This window comes from Vombatus ursinus, unplaced genomic scaffold, assembly GCF_900497805.2.
Source record: "Vombatus ursinus unplaced genomic scaffold, bare-nosed wombat genome assembly UNPS02014775.1, whole genome shotgun sequence".
Classification (NCBI taxonomy): Eukaryota; Metazoa; Chordata; class Mammalia; order Diprotodontia; family Vombatidae; genus Vombatus; species Vombatus ursinus.
Window position 1 is genome coordinate 13,594,115 of NW_020954553.1, and position 11,461 is coordinate 13,605,575.

The window sequence follows — 11,461 nt, forward strand, 5'->3', positions numbered from 1 at the left end:
AATACAGCCCTCCAAGCTTTCTGCTTCTCTGCTGAGAGAGAGAGAGAGAGAGAAACAGAGACAGAGAAAGAGATCATGTTTATGAATGTAATACTTGGATTATACATTTGTTGTCCTTCATCTTGCTGTATGAGTGGCCAATCTCCTGGTCATACACATCATATCATAAAGTGTTTTGTACCCCTTCTCATATATGTCACACATATATGGGAGGCAGCAAGACATAATGGAGAGAGCATTTGACTTAGACTCAGTAGACCTGGGTTCATGTCTTAGCTCAGAAACTTAGTGGCTGTATAAACGTAGACAAATCACTTAAGTGCCCAGAGCCCATTCCCTCATCTCTAAAGGGAGATGACTCCACACTTCTCTCTGAAACAAAGGCCCATCTTTTTGACATCTCTGTCCTTATGATGCTGAAAGGCCACATTAGAGCAGTGGATTAGTCATTAGAATGAGTGACTTGGGTATGCTGAAGCTGCAGCATAAGTCCAGTAAAGAACTGAGGGGGGAAATCACATAAAAGAAATTACCTAAGAAACATGACCCAGAAAGGAAGTGGGCTAGGGTTGTATTGAAAGTGTGTGGTGACTGAGGGATGACCCATGGCCTCCAGTGGTACCCACACAATGTCAAGAGATCTAGGAGGGCACTCCACATGTCATGGAGACTAGGACACAGGATGAGATGTGTGACCTGCAATGGTGAAGGAAGGACCTACTGGAGAAAAATAGGGATGACATACCACACAGTGAGGAAAGGCGCTTTCCCAAAGCACTATTGAAATGTGAGCTCTTCTTGGCATTAGTAGCGTGCTGCAGCTACTTACCCTCACTGCGTGTTCTTCCTTTGACCTCTGAGTTACTTGCAATTTTGATTTTCTGAGATCCTGTCCTTCTATGATTTGTGGCCATGTGGTATTACTAACAACATTTAAGAGATGGGCTTTTGTGGCACTGAGCAGTCTGGAATTAAAGTGCTACACAAGTTCTCAAATGTGATCTAGCCTCATCTCCTCATTTGCAAGTCTAGATCTACCTCAGGACAGCAAGCACTGCTGAGCCCAGAAGTAAGGAAAAGGACATAGGTAAGGTTTATAGTGGGAACCTGTGCAGGGCATTAATTCCAGACTGCTCAGTGCCACAAAAGCCTATCTATTTCTATGGAATATAATTATTTTCCTAGGCACACTGTGTGGTTGCAAATCATAAATGGCATGAATTCAAAAGAATCAAAAGTATATGTGTATAATTATAGTTATATATTTATAACCCTTCCTCAGAATCAGCATGGAGGTAGATTACTTTCCCCAAATTTACCAGTCTTATGATGTCAGTGGCTAGTGACCCTGAAAAATAGGAAGGCAAACAAAACTAACTCAGCAGTCTGCTCATCAAACTACATGTCATAGTCTTGGAAATATGTACTTTTCATCCACTTTATAATTCTGGTATTGATGGTCAAACTAATCCATTTTATTCCTGTTGTTGTTGTTATTCAGTCATGTCTGACTCTTCATTACCCCTTGGACCACAGCACACCAGTACTGTCCATGGGGTTTTCTTGGCAAAGATACTGAAGTAGTTTGCCATTTCCTTCTCCAGTGGATTAAGGCAAACAGAGGTTAAGTGACTTGCCCAGGGTCACACAGCCAGTAAGTGTCCGAGGCCAGACTTGAACTGAGGTCTTCCTGACTCTAGGCCCAGCATCCTATTCTGTGAGCCACCTAGCTGCCCAGCTGTTTTATTCCTACTCCATAAAAATAGAGTGATTGGGCTAGCAATTAGGTGACTGCCCATCAGCGGCTCCTTCGAAAGTTCCTCCAGCATGGCTTTAAATAAGGGGATGTAGTTGACAGCAATAAGCAGTGTTGTTGTAAGGAAGCACTGGTCATTTTGGGGAAACCTGCAGGAAATTAGGAACCAATCTCTTTCTTCTTATGTTTCACTTGAGAAAACATATCTAAACTCTAAAAATGTGTTACTGTTTTTCTTCCTACCCTTTGTCCTTAGGCACGCAGCATTGACCAGGCCAGAAGAGTTATCCTACCAAGTCATCAACATTCAGGCAGCCCAGGTGAGTGAGTACAGGGCACCACGAAGCAGGGAGATGACTTAGCTTGGAGGAGCAAGAACCTTATAATAGGACCTACTTTGTATGGAAAACAGCTTGGATGGGAGATAAAAGTGGGGTGGAAAAGAATAAGAAACCCCCTCAGCCAAACAGAGGAGAATTGTAATAATGAACAGTGTAGGAGAGAAGAGGAGAGACTCCTCTAAAGAAAAAAACCCCCAATTAACTTGATGCCAGGAAGAGCATTGGATGGAAAACTGGGAAACTCAGCTCCTAGTGCTGCTACTTCCCTTTACTTGCCAGGTGACCTTGAGTAAATCTCTCTCTCCACCTCAGTTTCTTCCACTCCAGAGTCAAAATCTAGTTCTTTTCATCACTTCACATCTTGAATTTTAAATATTATTAATAACCTTTAAAAACCAATTCAAAATCCAGCTTCAGATGCTTGACACTTACTAGCTGTGTGACCCTGGGAAAGTCACTTAACCCTGATTGCCTCACCAAAGCCAATTCAGTTTAACAAATATCTATTTTAGTTCAATAAACATTTATTAAATGCCTGCTGTGTGCCAGACACTGTGCTAAGTGTTAGGAATACCAATAAGAAAAAAGAAAAATGGAGGCAACTAGGTGGCGCAGTGCATAGAGCATTAGCCCTAGAGTCAGGAGGACCTGAGTTCAAATCCGGCCTCAGATCAGACACTTGACACTTACTAGCTGTGTGACCCTGGGCAAGTCACTTAACCCCAATTGCCTAAAAAAAGAAAAGAAAAAATAAAAATGGCGTCCCTGCCCTCAAAGAGCTTACAATTTAACAGGAGAAAATAACACATAAAAGGAGGCTGGCAAGCAGGGGTAGGGTGTGGGTTGGAACCAGGTAGAGCAGCAGATGCAAAGTAGAGTGAGCTGAAGGTCCAGTTACTGCCCTCTATAAAGGAGGGCTTTGGGAGGAATTTGATACCCCACTTTCCAGCCCTCCAATCAGAAGAGAGCGGAGACTGAGGGCGGTGGTACCCAAGGCTTCAGTTAGCAGCATGGTGGTGAGGTTAGAAGTGATGAGCTTATCCTGGGAGGGGCATCTTGTTCTGTGAAGTTGAAATCAGGCAGGATAACAGATGCAAAGTATGGTGAACATTTACTGCCGGTAAGGCCCAGTGCTGGTCCCTGAAAGGCCAACCCCCAATAGAAAACAGCCCCTGCCCTCAGAAGGCTAACAATATAGCAGGAAGATAAGACAAGACAGGCCATTTCTATACAAGCCAGAACATAATCAGTACCATTAGGGAGCTATGAACAAAAACACTGTTTAGGTTAAGAGAAGGAAAGAAACCCCCTAGTCAGAGCAGATGGGGAACTAAAGTTTACTTACTACCTGGAGTTGTTAGTGACCTGACATGATATACTGTGTAACAAGATAGAACTGTTCTCTCAAAACAGACTTCCTCCTGGACCCTGGGCCAACCAAGCATCCTCGCACGCTTTCTGCTCATTTCTGCCTTTACTGTCGTTAACAGGACCAGCAAAGAAATGAGGAGCTAAGTCGGATCATGGGGGAGTTTGAGGTCCACGATCAGCCCCAACAGAGCACCAGCAAAGGAGACGATTTGCTGGCCATGATGGATGAATTGTAACAGTAACCTGGCAAGCTGGGGGTCCCACCTACAGCAGAGACTGCTGGACCATAGCAGCCTGAGACCGGACCAGGACCCTCGAAGATGCTGCTAGTTTTCTACCAAGAGGAACCTTGATGTCTCCTGCTTTTTTGTAGTGTGACCAACTGCACACACTTCCTTCCAAAAGGCATACACACACACACGCACACACTCAGCTAAATTCATTCTGATTTTCAAACCTGACCTTTCCGTTTTCTTCCCACGTGTTTCAGCAGCCATCTGTGGCTGAGCAGGCTCAGATCCCAGCCCCAGAGTACCTCAGAGCAGGATCACGTGCGCCTCCTCTCAGCTTTGCTCCCTCGTCTCGCCCGTGGGAGGTCTGGATCTTGTCAGCATCTCTGATTCTTAATGGGGAATTCTGCCTCATAGGGGGTTTGGAAAGCTCTCTTCTCCCTAGTGTAGTAGGAGCAGGAATCTCAGGGAGGCCGAGTAATCAGGGCTGTGTCCTAAACAGGGACTGGGGAACATGTGGAGAGATACAGATATGTTGCTATATATATATATATGAAGAAAATATTTTGGTTTTCAGCATGGTCTGTGCTCTTTGTCCACGGGCTTCCTCTATCTTTGCCATCCCTGGGCTGGCATACCGACAACCAGGAGGTCATGAGATGTGTCTCACAAGTCCAATGCTTTGTGCTCAGGAGAATGAGATACCACAGAGAGCTGTCACCTTGCCTTTCGATTACCAGCCAAGCAATTTCCCTTCTGGAGGAAGATTCCTGAGTCTAATTAGGGCTCACTTAAAGTATTCATAGGCTTTGCCCTCTTTCTTTTCAGGAGATTGAAATCAATTCAGCTTCTTGCTGCTGAAGTAGGAGTGATCTGGGGAGTCCCTCCCTCCCATCGGCTAGACTGTAGCCTGTGGAAGCTAGCCATGGAGCATGCTTGGGGATGGGCCTGCACCTCAGCCCCTTCGGGTGAACCAGATGTGCTCTCACTCAGTGCTGAAGGATTCGCACTTTAGAACGAGGCAGTAATCCCTTATCAGTCCTTATGAACCATGGTTGGTTCAGTTCCAAATAAAGTATATAGGTTAGACTTAAATTATTTATATATAGGAAGCATCCAGCTTGGTGATGTAGGACCTCACGAGGGGTGACTTGGCTTCTTCCCCTCCTGTAGCCCCTTTACCTGTCCTGTCCGAACTAAAACATGCCTCTTCTGCAGTGAGAACAAGGGTAGAGGTCACCCTATTTTCATCTTTAAAAGGCTATTATCAGATTTATTCCTAGAACTGTGGGCTGTGTCCTGGCACTGGAGGAGGGTTTTGATATGAGTTAATAAGTCTTCTTTACAAACCAAACAAATTTAAGTTGCTTCCTGCTCATCTATCTCACAAAAGCACACCCCCCTCCCAGTAAAGTGTGTGGTAGATAGGGGGTAGCATGCATTAACACTCTTCAAGGGTTTACAAAGTGCCTTCTGTTCAGCCCCTTCCTTTGACACAATTTGGGCTCCCTTTGAAGGGGGTAGTTTGGCTGGGTGCTAAGCAAGGGGGAATTGTTCCAGCCTGTTTAAAGGCTAGCTCCTAGCCCTTTGTTTCAGCCTGGCTGAGCATCCAGTACAAAGCCAGGTTTTAGCGGCTGCCGGGAGCATGTCCTCTGGGCCCTTGGAGGTGAGCCACAAACTACCACCAGAGGTGGCCACCTCCCGGTAACATATTCCTGAACGATGCCAGCGATTTCAAACAGATCTGTCTTCTTGGTAAATAGACAAGATAAAAATCTCTAGCCCTAAGTAGCTCTTTGATGAGGCAATCTTTTGGCTTATTGCATCCCTCTGGACTTACATCAATGCTGAGAAAGTGAGTGTAATTCCTTTGTGTGGGGCAGTAGGAGTGTCCAGAGGTCACAAGGGGACAAGGGGTAAGTCAGACATAACAGAGAGGGTGGGTGGCAGGAATAAAATGCTCTGAACTCTATTCATTTAACCCCAAACCAAAGGGAGCAGAGAGAGAATGGTGGTACCACGAAGCCCCCTTTTTATGGCAGTTTAAGACTGTTGGTGTAAGGAGACCACCCAACCACCTATAGGTTTAGCTTTCAGTTCCAAGTGAACAGTATGATAGTATTGGCTACCAGGAAGGGTGTCCTAAAACTGAGGGGGTGAGGAGGTATAGAAAGTGAGACAAATAAGAACAATCTGCAGCCAGCACATCCTTAGTTAGCTTCAGTCTAGGCCAGAAGGTAGACCAGCATAATCCAATGGAAGGAGGGCAACATTACCCGAGTTCAAATCCCAGCTCTGTCTCTTACTCCCTTTGTGACCTTGGGCGAGTGATTTCACCTTTCTAGGTCTATTTCCTCATCCATTAAAAGATCTGAACTTTCTGGTCTAAATCAATGATCCCATCATCTTGTGGGTCACCCAAGAGTACCCAGGCCTTCCCTGTCTGTGTTACAAAGCAAAACTCCCCTTTTTCTGAAGTTGTGGACAAGGAAGCCTCAGGAAGTGGGGTCTGCCATACCAAACAAATCCCAAAAAAAGCATTCACCCTTGTGACCCAACCCCAAAGCAGCCCAAATGCTTCTGCCCACTCCACTATTCTTCTGCTCTACCACAGATCCCAGTTCCTCCATGTAGAGGATAGTTTTTGTAGTAGCTGCAGCCCAAACCAAAAAAATGGCTACCTAATTACCTTCTAGCGATGAGACTGTCGCATTTTTTAAAAATTATAACAAATTTACTTCATCCACTTCAGTCAACAAACATTTATTAAGCATCAATGTGAAATGCAATGTGCCCAACACTGTATGTTAGTCATTTCATGGGTTGATGTATCCAAAAAAAAAAAAAAGGCTCCTTGGTGGCCCGTTTTCTGTTGAAGAACCTCCCTGTGCACCATACTGTTTTCTGAGACGCATCTTTGTCACCAGATCTGAATGCAAAGCCTTTCCAGCTTGGTTAGACCTGAGCAAACTCAGTCTCTGATTGATGGCAAAATCTTAGCGAATGAAGGACCACCACACCCCAATAGGGCAGTGCAGCAGATGGCTGCCTTTCATGGATCTCAAAGCGTTTTCATTGACGTTTTCTCATTGGATCCTCCTAGGCTAATGTAGTGAATAGAGCCCCGGACTTGGAGTTAGCAGAGAACTAGCCCCAAATCAGCTTCACCACCTTTCACATGTAAGTCATTTTAACTCCCTGACCTCAGTCGCTTGCTTCCACTCCAACAGGAATAACACCACCTACCATCCTCAGCAATGAAAATGGACTTTGTAAACGTAGGAGCCCTGTCTGTGTTGAAACCAACAACAAGCCAGCGAAGTAGGCTGTGTGGGTGTTGTTATCCCCATTTTACAGATGAGGGAAATGAGGCCCAAGCAGGTTTTGACTTACCAACCTGTAAGCAGTAAAGTCAGGACTTGCCTGAGGCTTTTCTGATTCTAACTTCAGGGCACTAACCATTCTATTACCCTGCCTCTCAGTATTCCTGTCTGTAGGAGGTTATAGCAATAGAAAGAATGTTAATGCCCAATGTCAGAGTAAAAGAGCAATGTTAATGCCCAATGGCAGAGCAAAGCCCTCACCTTTGCTCTTTGCCAAACCACAGATTGAACACTCACCCAGAAAAAATTTGTGAAAATAAATAAATAAAACAGTCATCATGGAGAGGGCAGTAATCCCTAGTGGATGGAGTTGCTGGGCTTGGAATCTGAAAGACCTGGGTTTGAATCCCATCTCTAATGCTTGTTAGCTGTCACCATATTATTTAACCTCTCAGCCTCAGTTTCCTTTTCTGTAAAATGAGGAGAATAGCACCTACCTCACAGGGTTGTTGTGAGGTTCAAATGAGTTCCTGTCTGTAAAGAGCTTTGCAAACTTTCAAGCATTAAATAAATCAGCCTTTGCTATAAAGATGCAAATTTCAAAATATGTACCCTTTCTTTAGTTACATCCTCACTTTTGCCTTTTTCCCCCGTGTGTGTGTGTGTGTGTGTGTGTGTGTGTGTCCCCAGAGCTTAACATAGTGCCTGGCACAGAGAAGGCACTTTTTTCTCTTTTGCTAGGTAATGGGGTTAAGTGACTTGCCCAGGGTCACACAACTAGTAAGTGTCTGAGGCTGGATTTGAACTCATGTCCTCCTGACTCCAGAGCCAGTGCTCCATCCACTGCGCCACCTAGCTGCCCCTCAGAGAAGGCACTTAATAGAAATAGAAATAGAAATTTGCTGATTGATTGACCATCCTTCCTCAGCTGCTGCATGGCATCCATCGTACAATATGTCCAGCAAGGAATGGGTTGCAGGAAGGTGCTGGGGAATCAGGTTGGGAAACTCCAACTCTTCCTGAGTCACGTCTTAATCATGTAATTGGATTTGAAGTCAATTCCCAGAATATCAAGACACATCCATTTTCAAATGTAAATATGACATGAACACACCAAATCAAAGCAATCTGAGTTGTGGGATGACCCCAGCATCTCACCTCCACCCTTTGGGTTCTCTCCAATTTCTAGGTATTTGGCATCTGTCCTCTGCAGCCAGAGTCAAGGCTGCCCTTCAATTAATAGGAAGGGGAGTTGTTAAGGAATACGAAGGGCTAGACCAGACCTGTGGTTTCCTGACTACGTTTCCCGCTGTGAGAAAGCCAAAACCGTGGTTGGGAAAAGGTTCACACTATGTCCTGGACTAGATTAGAATCCATGAATCCTAAATTCTACTACTGCACTTTCCTCAAGATTCTACCCTTTTTGATAAAAAAAAAAAAAACATAAAAAATTCCTTTTGAAACTCTGGCAAGCATGCTTGTAACGAAAGGAGCTACCCACTGGGCTGTCCAGGGTTTTCCCATTTTTTTCTGCCCATGTCAATCAGTCTGCAAGCGTTAAACACCTACTGTGTACAAGACACTGTGCTAAGTGCTGGAAAAACAAAATAATAGCTCCACTGTAGTACTTTAAGGTTGTCAAAGCATTTTACACATGCTGCCAATAAATATTTATTAAGCAACTACTTTGCACTAAGCCTTGAATATTAACTCATTTGGTCCTCACAACAACCCTGGGAGGTAGGTATATTCCTATTTTATAGAAAAAGAAACTGAGGCCAAGAGGTTTAAGTGACTTGCCCAGGGTCACACAACTAGTAAACATCTGAGTCAGAATATGAACTCAGGACTTTCAGATGACTCTCTCACTTTGGTTATCGTTGGTCCTTCATTCCGAAAGAGGGCCATGACATCAGGAAGGGGTGATGCCCCGTGACTTGGAAGTGAATTGGATTTAAGTGAGGCAGGGCTGTGCAAAGTCACCAGCCTCACTTTCTCCTCCAGAGCCATCTGGGTCCAGCCGAAAGATATAGATCAGGACGACTGGAGATGGCCTCCTGTCCACTTGGAAACCTGGCCTCAAAGGGATCTCATTCCAATGGCTGAGACAACCTACAAACAACTACATACATATGAATCCTCATTTGCTCAAAAGCTATGCCTATGGGAAAGTTCCAGAGAGAATAATCACTAGGGGGGTGACCACAAAGTGTGATGATTTTTTTAAGCCCAACCCTCACATGAAATCAGCTGTGAGGGGTGTGGAAATCATGATTTTCTTTTCTTCTAGTACCACAAGTGTGTCTGTCACAGGGATTACAATAGGTAAGAAGAATGAGGACATTTAGCACGCCTCTCCTCTCCGAAGCTAATCTCTTCACCTACACATAAATTCCATTCCTACCTGACTTCAGAGAGCTAAATTTCATCATGTATTCCCTCCTTTCTCTCTAGGGGAAGGAGACAATTCCTGTTCAGGTATGGGTTGGACTATGGCTTGTCAATTCTCCCCCAGCCCCAAGATTCCACGTGATTCTTTGATTTTCAAGGCTTCCCTCTCCACCACTGGCTCCTTCCCCTCTGCCCTAAAATTCACACAAGCCTCTCCCATTTGGGGGAGGGGGAACCCTTCTATGACACTGCTCCTAGCCACTGTCTCTCTCTGCTCTAGTTGGCATTTACAGGGTAACCTAGCCCCTCCTACCTTTCCAGTCTTCCTACATCTTCCTCCCTGACGGGTACCCTTCAACTGATTCAGCATCTCTGGCCTCCTGGCTGTTCCATGGATAACATCTCACTACTGCCATTTTCTCTGGATGTCCCCCATTTCCAGAACCCTCTCCCCTCTCGACTCTGACTACTGACTTCCCCGGCTTTAAGTCCCAACTAAAATCCCACTTTCTGCGGAAAGCCTTCCCCAACCCTCTTAATTCGAGGGCTTTCTCTCTTTTATTTCCTATTATTTCCTATTCTTTACTTATCCTGTATATAGCTTGCTTTGTACATATCAGTTTGCATGTTGTCCCCCCTATAACACTGTAAGCCCCAAGGCAGGGACGGTTTTTGCCTCTTTTGTATCCCCAGTGGTTAGCACATGCCGGGCACAGAGTAGGTGTTTAATAAAGGTTTACCTATTGATTAACTTTTACAACAAAAGTGAAGCTCAAGGTCTACCCTAATTTCCTCCACCACCACCCTCACGTAATTAGGATTCTCAGTTTGCCACTGAAAAACTCACTCAAGAGTCTAAACCCTAGGATAACCCCGGTTCTCCTTAGCCAACCTTTGACCACACCCCACTTTCCCACACCTGTCACCGCCTCAACAGCTTCATTCACCCAATAAAACACTGGCTTCGCACCTACAGATAGGAAGATAAATATAGACCTGCCCTGCGGGAATGCACAAGCCCCAGCTGGGCAGAAAAGACAAACTTCAGTAAAGCTGCAAAACTGCAGGGCGGTAATAGGGCTATTAATAGCTCACACGTCTACAATCCTCAGTTTGGTGCCATATACTGTATTATTCCATATTATACAGGAGAAAGGGGTTAGCTAGGTGGCGCAACGGATAGAGCTCCCCGGCCTGAAGTCAGGATCCCGATTTTAAAACGGAGCACTGCCACTTACTAGCTGTGTGACCCTGGGCAAGTCACTTAACCCTGTTTGTCTCAGTCTCCTCATCTGTCGACTGCAGAAGGAAATGTTAAACCGCTCCAATATCTTTGCCAAGAAAACCCCAAATGGGGTCACAGGGAGTCAGGACAGGACTGAAAAACGACTGAAAAAGAACAACAGGAAAAAACTGGGGCCAAATCAAGTCAACAAGCATTTATTAAGCGCGGTATGGGGCGCCGGGCTAAACGCAGGGATTAAAAAGATGAAAGTGGCCCTGCCCTCGGGGAGCTTACAGTCTACAAGCCTGCTGTAAACCGGATAAACTGAGGACCACCAGGGGGAAGGCGCCGGCATTAGAGGGGCTCAGGAAAGGCTTCGTGGAGAAGGTGAGACCTGGGAAGAAGCCAGGCGAAGTGATGAGGAAGAGGGAGAGCACTCCAGGCATGGAAAAGTCCAGCCAACGGGAAATGCCGGGAGTCGAGAGCTGGAGTCGTGTTCGAAAAACAGCAAGGAGGCAAAATCAGGCTTGGGAAAAAGTCCCTTCCACTTCACTGTACTGAATTGCGTACAAAGCGCCAGAAGAGATGACACACTAATAGAAGAGATCAAGGAGAACTCCGCGGAGGAAGAGGGCTTTGAAGCGCCTACGGGCGGCCACTGGGAATGGGAGTATATGACGCCTAGCAGCGGGGCTCTCCGCAGCCCCAACAGGCGTGCGCAGGAGTCAGCTGGAAGGAGCTCGGGAAGGGCCTAGCGCCGCGAAGCCTTTTGGGACTTGTAGTTTTTCCGCTCCCGCGGCGTTCGCGCGACTGGGTCACGTGGT

The 11,461-nt window shown here is 45.7% G+C and overlaps 1 protein-coding gene across 2 annotated transcripts in view; it reads left to right on the forward strand.

The window, feature by feature from the left end:
• Positions 1-6,546, forward strand: part of OSCP1 (organic solute carrier partner 1) — a 45,542-nt gene extending 38,996 nt beyond the window's left edge. For both annotated transcript variants that reach the window (XM_027864794.1, XM_027864795.1), the window contains exons 9-10: positions 2,013-2,076; positions 3,588-6,546. In XM_027864794.1, the coding sequence (XP_027720595.1) occupies positions 2,013-2,076; positions 3,588-3,704 (181 nt within the window). In that variant the 3' untranslated portion in view covers positions 3,705-6,546. The remainder of the gene's footprint in view (positions 1-2,012; positions 2,077-3,587) is intronic.
• Positions 6,547-11,461: the final 4,915 nt, after the last annotated feature.